A 14,453-nucleotide genomic window follows, 5' to 3' on the forward strand; every position below is an offset into this window, starting at 1 on the left:
AAAATCGAAGAGTTTTCATTTAGACTCCCACTAACCTCACATATATCTATCACTCTTGAAGATACTATGGTTAACTCATTTAATGTTGAATGGCCAGAAAGAAAATAGATGGTCTTTCAGAACCTAAACAATTGTTGTTCTTTTAGAATTTGCACTTTGCAAAAAGAAAACTGAAAATACTGTTCTGATGTTGCTTTTACAGAAGCATTTATAATGACAAAAGGAAATATCATGTCTGGCAAAATTTGAATAGTCACAATTATTTCATCCTAGTTATTAAAACTTGAATAGTTCATGTTTTGAAATATCTGTGTTTTCTGTGGGTTGACCAGGATACGAGATTTTGAAGAAAATGTTGTCAGAAAAGAAAGTTGTGCGGCATCTCCCATTGTCCAAAATTTGGGAATGGATGGTAGGTGTGGCCTGTCGCCAGACTGGTCATCAGCGATTAAAAGCCATCCATCTTCTTCTGAGGATTGTGCGATGCTGTAACCGCCGGTAAGCTACCTTCCGGGTGTGGGGTGTTTACATTGCCGGTATGTCCTCCCTCTCAGTGGCTTGCCTTTTTATTTATTTTATCCTCCCCTTCCCTCTGTTGATGTTACAGTGACCAGGGTGCACACACAGGTTTGGATATGGTGCTTCCACATTTAGCTGTGGTGTTCCCTGGGGAGTATTTTGTAGTTATGGTGTATGCACACATTCTGGTTATAGTGTTTATCATGGGAACCATGGTGCTAGGGTGCTTGCTGGGTGTGGCACACTGTAGCTGGGTCCTCACACATGTCTGGCTGCAGCGCGCATGGAAGTGACTTGAGCACCAGATCACAGACCACAGGGCTGCCAAGATTGCACTTGGAACTTGCAGCAGTACCAAGAAACAAAATAAGGGTCTCACCTTTCAAAGCAGACACTTGAGTACCCACACTATCTTTTGGATGTTTCTAATTTTAGATCTTACTTAAAATCATCAGTCATTTCCTTAGTGGTTAATGCTTTTGTTATCTGAATTGGGAAATTTTGGCCTCACTCAGCCTTGGGATCATGAAGCTATTTCCTATGCTACCTTCTAGAACAGTGTTCTTCAACTGTTTTACACTTGCAAACCAGCACCTGCTCTGCAGACTGGACCCTGGCTGGGAGTTCTAACCAAGATGGTAGACCAGTGGCTGCCAACCTTCTGCACCAGCTGACGCACACCAGTCTGTGGACTGGTGGTTGAAGGCCATTGGTCTAGAAGTTTGTTGGGTTTTTTGGTTGTTTATTTTCCCCACATTTAGATCTCAAATTCATGTAGAATATTAATTCATGATTTGGAATATAGGGGTCAAGATTACTTTCTTCTCACTTGCATCTCCACTTAAAAGTGGTGCCCGTAGGAGCTGGAAATGTGGCTCAAAGGTGTGGAACACATGCCTGTTATGTGCGGGGCCCTGGGTTTCATTCCTGGCACTGTATGGCCCCCAGAATACCTCCAGGTTATGACCTTGCTGGCCACTGAGAACCACTGGGTATAGTCCCTATAAAACAAATTAATAAACAAGTAAAAGACCAGACTGGAGAGAGGATAGGGGCTAAGGTACTTGCCTCATGTGTGGCTATCCCCAGTTCAATCCCTGGCATTTCATATGGTCCCCCAAGCACCACCAGGAATGATCCTTGAGCACAGAACTAGGATTAAACTCTGAATTTGTCTCCCACTTCAGATTTTAAAAAATAGAATAAAATACCACCTTTTCTAGAATGGTGTAATTTAAGTAGAAGAGTGTATGCCCAGCATATGTGAGTCCCTGAATTTGATTCCTGTCACCACATGTGTTAATTAAAGTAATAATGGATCAAGTATGAATTTTATCAATAAGTGAACTTAGAATACAATATATGTATTTTCATGTATTCTACTTATAGTATTGTTAATGGTTTGACAATACTAATTCTTCAGTCCATAACATAGCATATTTTTTTCATTTCTTTGTGTCTTCAGTTTCTTTCATCTTTGTGTTTGGGGAGACGCTCTGCAAGCAGTGCTCATGAGCCCCTCCTGGACATTCTTGGCCAGTAGGACATTCTGAGTTGCACCCAAGTTGGGCAGCTATGGAGGTCAAACTGGGATCAGCTGCATGCAAGTCATGTACCTTAACCACTATCTGTACTATTGCCTCAGTCCTCATTTTATTGGTTTTTGGTCCACACCTGGAAGTGCTGAGGCTTATCCCTGGCTCTATGCTCAGGGTTCACTCCTGGTAGTATTCAGGAGACCTTATGGGGTGCCAGGGACCAGGTCAGCCACATGCCAAGGCATGTCCCCTGCCCATTCCATTGTGCTATTTCTCCAACCCCTTCATCTTTATTTTATTTAGCTTTCAATGTACAGAATTTCACCTCCTGATTAAATGTCTAAGCATTTTTCATTCCATTGTTTGTTTGTTTTCTTTTTTTTTATTTCCTTTTTGGGTCACACCTAGCAATGCTCAGATTGCTCCTGGCTCTGCACTCAGGAATCACTCCTGACAGTGCTCAGGGGACCATATGGGATGCTGGGAATCGAACCCAGCTTGGCCGCGTGCAAGGCAAACGCCTTACCCACTGTGCTATCGCTCCAGCCCCCATTGTTTGTTTTTTAAATCCATTTCAAAGGTTTTCCCTTAATTTCTCCTTGCCATAGTTTATTGTTAATAAATAGAAATGCAGTTGGTTCTTCTATATTGATTTTGTAGCCTGCAACTTCACCAAATTGGTTTATTCTAACAGTTTTGGAGTGGTCTCTAGGGTTTTATATATATAATTTGATTCAATCTCAAGTAGGATAGTTCTTCCTTTCCAGGTATAATGTCTTTTATTTCTTCTTTTGCATAATAGCTCTGAGTACAACTTACAACGTTATGTTTTGTTTGCTTTTTTTTTTTGATTGATTTACCATTGGTTTACAATATAATGGAGTTTCATGGGTTAACTTCACATCTTTGTATATGTTCAACAGAAGTGGCAAGAGAACATCCTTTTCTTCCTTCTGATAAATTATTTTCACATACACACTTATCTGATGGGACTTTGATAGGCTCTTTAAGTCAGTTGGAAAGAATAATGTATTTAAAATATTGAGTCTTCTAATCCACGGCCATTGTTTAAGTTAGTTACTTTTGCATGTGTAAGGGGCTCCAGACCAGTGCTCAGACTTGCTGTGTTTGACCTGGCTTATGGTTCTTCTAGGGCCCCAGCAGTGATGGGGCAACCCCAGGCCACACCCAGCAGTGCTCAGGGGTTACCAGGGCCATATCCAGTTGTGCTTAGGGAACCATGTGGTACCAGAAAATAAAACTCAGGCTGCCTCCTTGGTGCAAGTTCTGTGTTCCAGCCCTTTAAACTGCTACCCCAGCCACCTAGTTATGTTTCATACGTTGTTTTTTTCTTATTCCCTCCCTATTGTCACCACTGCTGCTTCTGCAGTGTTTGTGGATGCGCAGTTAATTGCATTGCTTGCCAACTTCCTACAGTGCACGCTGAGATCACATGCACCTGTGTGACCTCTGGAGGTCCCAGTGCTGCACAGTGCTGGGAGCCAACACAAGGCCGAGTGCCTGTAGGGGGCCAAGCTAGCTCTGCCTTTGTGGTTTCTTATGTAGAGGATTTACAGAAATAAGTGAATAAATACATATTTCATTTTCGTTTTGCTAGTATTCAGTTTATTTTTGTATACTACCATTTCTTCTAAGATTGTACATGTAAATTATCCAGCACATATATTATCTACAAATAATGAGCCTTAGTTCTTCCTCTCAAGCCTTCGAAACTGTTTGGCCCTTTTGCACAAGCCAGGGCCACCTGTGAAGTGTAACTGGAAGTGGAGACTGCAGAAATAACTGTCTCGTTCTTGGGCGGCTTTGGTGGTTCTGTCCTATTTCACCCTTGCTCCACCTTCTATCCCTGCCCTCCTGGTGGACACCCTCACTGCTCTTACAGTTCTACTTTTTTCCATATTTTTAATATGCTAGTAAGAGTGGTGTTAATATTTTAAGTTACAGGTTGTAATTTACTATAACCTGTTACTTTAAAAAAAAAAAAAGGCACTTGTCTTGCTCATACCCGACCACTGTTTGATACTTAGCACTACATATGGTCCCCTAGGCAATGCCAGGAATGACTCCTGAGCACAAAGTCAGGAGTAGCCCTTGGGGTCAGCCACAATCCTTGGCCATTTCCATACCTCTTGTGACCCTATAAAGGCAGTTCTGTATCTTACACTTTCCCACCTAATGTCTATCTTGAGAGAGTTCCTTGGTCGGCTTTGCAGCTCGAGACCCCTGAGTGCATTAGGTCTGGTTTGTGTTGTAGGTTCTGCCCCCATTCCTTATTTGCTGGGGATGACTATTTGTGGCTGTTTAGGGGAAGTGGGGCAGGCTCAGAGCGGTGACTTCACTGGGAGTGGTGGAGAGCGAGGTGAGTTTGCCAGCCACCTGTCCTTTCTGTAAACATGACCTCCTCCCACAGTGACCTCTGCGACCTTGCGCTGTTAAAGCCCCTGTGGCAGCTCTTCACCAACATGGAGTACAGCGTGATGGAGGACGTGACGCAGCGTCGCATCCTCCTCCCCCTGCACCGCGCCCTCACTGAGCTCTTCTTCGTCACTGAGAACCGCGCACAGGTGAGGGCCCTGCTGTGCACCCAGACTTCTGGGGATGCAGCACCTCCAGGAGGTGCCCAGAATGAGAGGGAGGAACTCGTACCTCAGCCCCATCTCCTTTCCAGGGATATTCCATTCACAGCAGGTCTGGACACCCCCCTCCCCAGCCCTGAAAGCCCTGGGCTCAGCAGCCCACCTTGTTTTGTCAGGCCCAACACCAAAGAAGGGCTGGCCTGGACAGCAGAGAGTTGTGGAAAAGAAACCGCATGTATTCTTCCTCCTCTGAGCACAATGGGCTTATTGAATTGAGATGAAAGGGGCCTTTCAACATTCTTTAGCTCATCCCCACACTTTAAACACAAGGAAACACCCACAGAGGGGTCCCTGCCTAGCCAGAGCACCCTGGAACCCGTCCCTCAGGTCCCCCTGTGAAACCCCTGGTCCAGGCTCATGGGGGGATTGGGTGGGTTAAATCTGAGCTTTGCTCTCTCTGCAGGAGCTTGGCTTGCTGCAGGACTACCTGCTGGCCTTAACCACCGATGACCACCTTCTCCGCTGCGCCGCACAGGTATTCCATCCCCACAGCTCTGCCCTCTCAGCTAAGTGCCACCTCCCTGTGGCAGGACAGCCAACCTCTGTGCCTGAGGCATGGGCACAGATGGGCTTAGCCAAGCTTCGTGCCAGTTCAGTCTTTCCCTCGTGCACAAGAGGCGCTCAGCCCCGTCTGTCAGTGTTGTTCACAGTCAGTGCAGGGTCAGAGGGTGCGAGCAAGAATTTGTACTTTTAAAACCAAAACAACCGAATCCTTAAATTTACTGTTGGGCAGATCCCTGACATTTCCGTGGATTAGATTTCAGATATTTCTGGATGTAGTTTGCTTCCCTGGTAGGAAAACTCTTGACAGCTGCTTAGTCTAAGGAACTCTGTTCTTTACGTTCTTAAAGCTTTTTTTCATTTTCTATTTTTTGGTTTTGGGGTCACACCTAGGAGTATTTGGGGGTCTATCCTGGCCCAGTTCGTGGAGGGCGGGTATGGTGCTTCAAGTAGTACTTGGGGATATAGCAAATAAAGTGCATTTCAGTCCATTGAGCTGTCTCTGCTGCTCAGCTTTTAAATTACTGTGTACTATGTATACAGTTTTACATACACATATACTTACAAATTATATTTGGTTGTAAATTTGGGAATCATATTAGATATTAAGAAAGAAAAATTGTAAACATTTACCAATTTTAAGAAATAACCAGTCCATAGGACAGAGAGCTAGTACTGGGGTTAAGGCACTTGCCTCGAATGCCACTGACCATGCTTAAATCTCCAGCACTGTGTTTAATCCTCCAAAGCACTGCTAGGTGTGATGCCTGAGCACTGAGCCCCACCAGTGGTGGCCCTCAGATACTGAAATAAATAAATAACCAGAATAAATAGCCCTTCTTATGTTATCATGAATAACATTTTGTGCAGAACAACTAGATTTATCAAAACAGAATAAAGGTCGAGATTGGTGGCGTTATGTTCCATTTTTGCAGATTTTTATAATATTTTTATTTCCTTTTTTTTTTTTTTTTTTGGCTTTTTGCATCACACCTGGCATTGCTCATGGGTTACTCCTGGCTCTGCACTCAGGAATTACTCCTGGTGGTGTTTGGGGGACCACATATGGGATGCCAGGGATCAAACCCAGGTCAGCCGTGCAAACGCCCTACCCACTGTACTATGTACCCATTCCAGCCCCACTATGCTTTCATACTGTCTGCTGTCCCTGAAGAGTCTCCCAGATACCCCACCCCCCAGCAGACGGTACCCTCTGGCTACTCAGAGCTCCCAACAGTACCCCAGCCCCTTGTGGGGCGGTGACGGCTCTGCTGGAGGTTCGACATTCTCATGTGGTCTTGGTTCTTTTTTTTTTTTCCTCGCTAGACTACTCTCTTCCCGGTGAGGAGAACTGAGTCTGGCTCGTGTCTACCTCCTCTCCCAGTGGCAAGTGCTTGGCTGAGGCTCTTGCTCTGTTAGCACTTAGTGAGCAAGCGAGGGAACAGTTCTGGGCATTGGCAATGACTGTCTCCCTCCACAGGCTCTGCAGAACATTGCTGCTATCAGCCTGGCTATCAACTACCCCAACAAGGCCACCTGCCTCTGGAATGTAGAGTGTTAGCCCCGTGAGGCGTGCACGGAGCCAGCTGATCTGGCCACAGGCGTTCTGGAGCGGACACCTGACCTCGTCCAGGAAAATTCCTGCACTCGAGTTCCCACTTCCACTCTGATGAGAAAACCAAGCAGCCACACCAACAAGAACTTCCCAGATTACGACTCGACCCCTGCACACACCAGAGCATGTGAGAAGGAGCAGGACCATGCTGAGGGACTCAGAAAGGACACGCAAGAGGCTCTTGAGAAGGTTGTTTAGGCTCCAGCCTTCCCCAAGGTCCGCCTGCAGGAGCTGCTATCCTGGAGGACCTGGCCACTGCCCCACAGAGCAGAGCTCTCTGGGCAGGCAGGCGGGCGCCCTGGCCCTGGACAGCCTGCATGTTCGCACAGCCGCAACGCGCAAGCCCTTCGGCTGCAGTGCAGGGACCAGCCCAGAGCGCCTTTTGCTTTTGCTTCTTGAGACTGGACAGTCATAATCAAAACCAGCGAGATTCCCCTCCTGGCCAACACCTGGTCCCACGCACTCAGCACAGGACCTGGCAGTGTCCCAGAGAAACCTTCAGTGAAGATAAGTGCCCTTGGGGACAGCCGCGGCCACCGTGTGCTTCTGCTCAAGCATGGCTCCCAGCATAGCCACTTTTTTTTTTAAGTTGTTATCTTGACATATTTTAGTTCCCTTCCTCACGTTTTTAGAATAGAACCACACCGACTCCCTTGAGAGCCTCCAGAGAGTGACCAGTGGGCTAGACTGCTTTGGGTAAGAGTTGCAGAACCAAGGCATGTTCTCCAGCTTCTGTACCTAGGACTTGAAGTGCTGTCACAGATCTTATTTTAGAAGTCAGAAAAATAAAAACCCTAAGATGACACCCCCTATCTCATACACACACACACACACACACACACACACACACACACACACACACAGGATGGTGTGGTCACCATCAACCCCACCACTAGAACTCTGTGGTTACTCTGCTGTCACACGTCTAGCAATAATTCCATTTGTTCTTATGCGGGCTGTTTGCCATTTTCCTTTTTAGGGTTGTCATCTCGCCCTGACGTGCTGATGGTGATTCTCTTTTCAAGGTCACACTTGAGAATGAGGCTGGCTTGGCCCCTGGGCTGTATGCAGACGTCAGTGGGTCTGTGAGCATGGGGGAGGCCCAAAGCGGCTGCATTCAAGGACAGGTGTGTGAGCCCCAACACTGCTCTCCACACAGGCCTGGCAGTGCCAGGTGACTGGTCGGCACTGCCATGGCCGTGGAAGCTCCCTCTGCAGGGTCCGGAGGGGCAGGACCCCAGACTGCAGGTCCCAGGACCTCTTCCTGTACGAATACTTCTGCCAACATGTGGCGACTTCCCTCGGCCTCATGGCTAGATTCTAGCCCAGGCCTGAGGCTGTGTTGGTGGAACCATTAGGAAGGAACATGACGTTAGCAAGTTGCATGCCTGGCCTGGTGCCTGGCTGTAGGGACTGTACTGCCGACTGGGTAGAACCCCTTTCTCTATCTTTGCTCTGCCTGCTTTTCCAGAGAAGGCCCCGGATTCAGTAGAAGGGAGCAGGTAGGCACAGACTCCAAGGGTGGACTGAGGAGAGACACCAAAACGGTGCACTGGCTGCTGACCTGGGCAGGGCAGGACTGTGGGCCGGGCAGGGGCCCCACCTGTCAGGGCAGCTGCCACCAGCTTTGCTCCCCTTCTTCCCGGCAGGAAGACAAGTTGTAAATAGATGCTGGGCTCCTCATAGCTTGTCTCCCTTCACCACCCTTGCTATTCTGGTTTCTCTGTACTTCCGTTTACTTAGAACAAGCCTGAGTTTTCCCTTCATGCTGAACTGCTGCTCTCTGCTGGCAGGGCCCCTGCATCCCACCCCGCCCCTGCTTCTGGCCACTGGGTGGCGCCGCTGAGCAAGGGCCAGTGCTCACTATGGCCCTGTCAGCCAGCGGCTGCCACAGCCACTGGCCCTCACCGAAGCCGACTGTAAGGGAAAGAGGGATTTCTTTCAAGGCCAACATCCCTTTGACCTTCTTAGGAGGCAGGACTGCCTGCAATGAGACAAAACTGGCAGGAATAAAGGTATTGTGGAAACATGTGCCTAATCTATAAAGAAAATCTGTTCCAAATCATATATATTGTACAAACAGACACTGTTCCTAATGAGAGGAGTGACTTATTTTCATCATCGTTTTTAATTTGTTTTCTTACGGGTTTACGATTTTGAATTTTTCTTATTGGTTGAAAGAAAGAATTTTGATTATATTAGCTGAGTGAGTTCAGCCTGTACAAAGAATGTTAAGTTGCAGATAAAATATGCAAATGAAGAGAAATATATTGTACAAATTCTATATAAAACAGTACAATTGCGTGTGGTGTTCTTTCTTGGTGGTGTTTGTGTGTTGCGTCCTTAACCTCTCTCCCTCACACTGAATGCTGGGTCAGTCCAAAGGCCTGTTCCCTAGGCCTCCTCATGGAAGAGTCAGAGCATCAGAGCTTCCCCGATTCCAGCACTCTCCCTGTGAGATATCCTCCCTTGCTAGGACACCCTCCTGCTCTCAGGCTGTCCCCGGTCTCACCCATTCAGCCTTCCCTGTCCCCTGGGACAGGGTCCAATTGTCCTCACTGCCCTCAGGGATTGCTCTCCAGCCTCCAGGAGACCCAGCTGCTGCAGCCCTGCCAGACTGTACCTCCTCCTCGGCATCTGCTTGACCACTTACGTTCCGGCTTTGGTCTCAGCTCTCCTTTCTGGTGCTGAGCCTCTCCTGTGAAGTAGAGGAGAGAAAGACTGTGGGGACTGAAACCAACTAGCCTTGTTTTGTTTTGGGGGGCTGCTCCCAAGGCTTACTCCTGGCTCTGTGCTCAGGGATCATTCCTGGCGGGCTTAGAGGACAACATGGGGTACCAGGTATTGAACTTGGGTCAGCCACATACAAGGCAAGTACCATCTCTCCAGCCCAAAACGCAACCTTTGAGGCCTATTTGTTGTGACCTTACAGTACCTGACGTTTGTGCAACACACACACACACACACACATGCTAACCTAGCAGGAACCTCAAGCTGACCTCCATCCTCACCAGCCCTGAGGCCAGAGACACACTGGTCTGTGTGAGACTCAGTAGAACTGGGTATTTCCAAGACCTGAGCAGCCCCCGAGGCTCCGAGGCAGCATTTCCTCTCCCATGTTCACAGAACACAGTGGGCCTTTACTCTGTTACTCTGAAAAGTGGGTCTGGGATCTGGCTATGCTGCCCTGTCCAGCCGAGCCCTGCCTGACTGCAAAGTGGAAACAGGCACTAGATAAGCAAATCCACACGCAGCAGAGAGCAGAGGCAGTTAGAACTTGAGCATCACCCCCTTCCCTCTGTTGTTTCTACCATACTTGATTGTTTTGTGATGAGCAGGCATCGCCTATGGTTGGTTGTGGCACCCTGATCCCAAGCAGCAGAGCCACTGGAATCACCCTCGAACCTGTGGCACTGTGCCTGCTATAAAACTGCTTCACATTTGCAAGGTGCTACTGAGTTCTCACCAGCCCCCAAGAACTGCAGCTTCATAAAGCAGAGGGGAACAGTTGCATCCTGTCATCTGATAGACTTGGAAGCTGTGAAAGGCCCACTGGGCATCACACAGTGGTGACAGCCCAGGACCCAGTCTGATGAACAGCGTGCCTGTGCATCCCTGCGCAGAGCCGCAAGATAGGAAGTGGAGGGGATCATGAAAACTACCAGTGAGGAACGGGGGAGGGTGGGAGCTTGCATGCAGCCGACCCGGGTTCAATCTCTGGCATCCCAAATGGTTCCCTGATCCTCGTCAGGAGTGATCCCTGAGCACAGAGCCAAGAGAGAACCCTAGGTGCCACAAAGTGTGGCCCAACCTGGACCTCTCCTCTCCAAAAAACAAAATTGGGCTGGAGCGATAGCACAGCAGAGAGGGCGTTTGCCTTGCACGCGGCGGACCCAGGTTTGATTCCCAGCATCCCATATGATCCCCTGAGCACCTCTAGGGGGAATTCCTGAGTGCATGAGCCAGGAGTAACCCCTGTGCATCGCCGGGTGTGACCCAAAAAGCAAAAAAATAAAAACCTGCCTAGCAGATTGTGATATCTAAATAGGCCCCTAAATACCTAAGCAGACCCTGTGTTCCCACGGGCCTGCCCTGCACCTCCCCTTGCCTAATAGGCTGCTACTTTGCAGATGGTGATGAGAGTGACTACTCTCAAGAACGGTGGAGCCTCAGCTAGCACCTGATGAAAGTCACAGCTGGTTTAATTCCTTCTTGATAGTTTCCCACCCTTTTTCCCTTCCTTCCTTTCTCCCTCCCTCTCTCGGGATACACAGACTGGCGCTCATGCTACTCCTGGCTCTTTGCTTGGACAGTTGCTTCCAGCTGTGCTCAGGGGTACCTTATATGGTCCCAGAATCAAATCTGGTCTTCCTGCAGGCAACGGGAATGCTCAGCCCACTGAACTATCTCTTAGACCCCTCGTGCTCATTTTATACCTTCTACTTTTTGTTTATTTATTTTGGGGCACACCCAGCAATGCTCAGGGCTGGGTCCTCCTGGCTCAGCACTCAGGAATGACTCCTGGCAGGGTTCAGGGGGACCACATACATGCCGCATGAAAGGCAAGCACCCCACCCATTGTACTCTCTCTCCATCCCCTCTTTCTACTTCTTTTTTTTAAAATATTTATTAATTTTATTTTATTTGCAGTGTGGGGGATCCACCATCCCCTCTTTCTAGTTCTTGAATGCTTCTTTTCCCAGTCCTTCTATAGTTGGCGCCTCTGGACCCAGTTCCAGCTGAAGAGAATTAAGCAGAAGCCAATCGGGGCTTTAGGAAGGGATTTCGCCTGACCGCACTGCCTCCTGACTGTAATAGAAGATCATGATGCTTTGATATTCCTGCAATATTGCCTCTGTCCAGGAAAAAATAGGTTATCGAAGCAGAAAGTCTTAAGTTGTGAATTACATCCTTTGAGCAACAAATGAGCCCTACTGACATCCAGACATCTGTGTGTAAGAGAGAGAAAAGGAGAAAGAGAAATGTTGGCTATTGGATGAAAGTGTTTCTCATACAGCTGAAAGTGTTTCTGACCCACAGTTTTGGACAATTTGATTCCAAGAAGTTGAGAAAAATGTCACAGGTCTCTATTTTATCACAGTAATCACTGTCACTGTCTTCCTGTTGCTCATAGATTTGCTCGGGTGGGCACCAGTAACGTCGCCATTGTGAGACTTGTTACTGTTTTTGGCATTTTGAATATGCCACGGGTAGCTTGCCAGGCTCTGCAGTGCGGAGCAAGATACTCTCAGTAACTTGCTGTACTCTCTGAGAGGGGCAGAGGAATCGAACTCGGGTTGGCTACGTGCAAGGCAAAAAGCCCTGCAGCTGTGCTATCGCTCCAGCCCATCACAATAATATAAGGAGCAAATGGAAGAGTAAATACGTAAAATTCTCTGACATAAATCAAAAAAGCTTCGGACAATGCCCAGTCAGACTGCATCAAACTGCAGTCATTTCTCAGTAACTGCTCCAGGGATTTCTGCAGACACAGATTGCTCCATAATTTAACTCTGGGGTGCACAATATAATTATGGGGCTCCATAACTTAACTCTGAGTTGCAAGGGATATGGCTCAGCAGCCAAGCCCATGCCTGAATGCATAAGATCTGGATTCTATGCCCAGCACCACCACCCCAATTTTTTGAAAGTGTGCTTTATTGGTCATACCTGGTGATGCTCAGGGGTTCCTCCTGGCTCTCCACCTAGGAATTACTCCTGGTGTTGTTCAGACCATATGGGATGCTGGGGATTGAACCTGAGATGGCTGCAAGCAAGGTAAACACCTTACCCACTGTACTATTGTACTATTCCCCCCCCCCCAATTTTTTTAAACCAAAGACTTCAACTTGGTAGGCAGGACCCTGAAATTCATTAGGACTTCTTCAATTACAAATTAGATACACCTAATTTAAGAGAAGAATTTGGAGACCTAATACAGCAGGTGGGCTGGGGCGATAGCACAGCAAGTAGGGCGTTTGCCTTGCACGCAGCTGACCCGGGTTTGATTCTTCTGTCCCTCTTGGAGAGCCCGGCAAGCTATCGAGAGTATCTCACCCGCAGGGCAGAGCCTGACAAGCTACCTATGGCGTATTTGATATGCCAAAAACAATAAAACAAGCCTCACAATGGAGACGTTACTGGTGCCCGCTTGAGCAAATCGATGAGCAACGGGTTGATAGTAATACAGTGATAGTGAATATAACAGGTAAGGCATTTGCCTTGCATGTGGCCTACCTGGATTTGATCATCAACATCCTATATGGTCCCTTGAGCCCTTCCAGGAATGCTTCTTGAGCACAGAGCTAGGAATAAATCCTGAATGTTGCCAGGTAGAGCCCAAAAACCAAAAGAAAAAAGAAAGAAAAAATTTATGATGGGAGAGATAGCTCAGCTTCCCATTTGCTGAACATATACTTTGAATGTAAGTGGCCTGGTTTTATAAGCAGGAGACCTGAGATGGATCGCAGCAAAGCATGGTTCCCTACACCCCACTGGGAACTAACAAGTGTACTCACTTCTACACAAGTGCTACAACTGGCTCCAGGCAAAAATAGTTTACAAAATATCAAGTCAGGCTTGGGTCCTTGTTTCCAAGATGACCAAGAAAAGTCCCATGAGTACTTAAAAAAAAAAAGAGAGAGAGAGATACAGTTACAAACTTTTATGATTAAGTTTTAGTCATACAATGATCAAGCACCCATCCTTCCACCAGTGTGCGTTTTCCACCACCAATGTTCCCAGTATCCCTCCTGCCACCCACACCCCATCCCACCCCCTGCCTCTGTGGCAGGCACCTTCCTTTCTTACTCTCTACTTTTGGGCATTATGGTTTGCTACACAGATACTAAGAGCCATGGCATACTTTTTTCCCCTATTGGCTTCTTCCACTGTTCTTGATGCACGTCCTAATTGCCCAAAGACAAGGTCATTCAGAAATTTGTCATTTGAAGGGCTGGGGAGATCCTTAAGGGCTGGAGTATACACTGTGAATGTGCGACCCCTACACCCAGTCTGCTATCTGGCTCTGTCTGGTCCCTGAATACTGCTGGGCGGGCCTTAGAGGCCTCCAGCATCACTATGCCCACACTACCATGACAGGTATCACCAGGAGAGGCCCCTGGGCACTACCATTGAGAAGAACCCCACCCCCCTCAAAAAGTTTGTCATTTGAAACATAGCAGCTAGAGGTCCCAGGTGTCAGATATTTCTGAGCAGTTGGCTTCAAGACCTGGTGCTTTGCAATGTGAAATTATCCCCACCTGATTTCACCCTGCAGCTGGCCCAAGATCTCCCCAGAGCCCAGGTACAGGAGCTAAGGCCTCAAGCACTGAGAGAATGATCTTCGAGGGAAAAAAATAAATGGAAGTGACATTTTTTTTTTTAAAGTCGATCAGCCTGTCTGTCTCCCACCCCCTCTCCCTTTCCCTGGCCATTCTCTCAGGTGAGAACCAGCTTCAGCACCGTTCCTCCCCGCACCCTGCCTGCTGGGAGCCCCCCGGGTGGTTAGCAAATGCATTTCCACGTGATTTAACTTCAGGTTGAAACAGCTGCTCAGAGGGCCAGAGAGTACAGCAGGTAAAGTGCCGGCCTTGCATGCGGGCTATCTGGGTTCCATCCCAG

At 47.8% G+C, this 14,453-nt stretch overlaps 1 protein-coding gene across 1 annotated transcript in view; it reads left to right on the forward strand.

The window, feature by feature from the left end:
• The window catches only part of ZZEF1 (zinc finger ZZ-type and EF-hand domain containing 1), a 135,343-nt gene extending 126,207 nt beyond the window's left edge, over positions 1-9,136 (forward strand). The window contains exons 52-55 of the mRNA XM_055132070.1: positions 333-498; positions 4,489-4,642; positions 5,118-5,189; positions 6,696-9,136. Coding sequence (XP_054988045.1) covers positions 333-498; positions 4,489-4,642; positions 5,118-5,189; positions 6,696-6,776 — 473 coding nt within the window. The 3' untranslated portion in view covers positions 6,777-9,136. The remainder of the gene's footprint in view (positions 1-332; positions 499-4,488; positions 4,643-5,117; positions 5,190-6,695) is intronic.
• The last annotated feature ends 5,317 nt before the right edge of the window (positions 9,137-14,453 follow it).

This window comes from Sorex araneus, chromosome 3 (assembly GCF_027595985.1).
Source record: "Sorex araneus isolate mSorAra2 chromosome 3, mSorAra2.pri, whole genome shotgun sequence".
Lineage (NCBI taxonomy): Eukaryota > Metazoa > Chordata > Mammalia > Eulipotyphla > Soricidae > Sorex > Sorex araneus.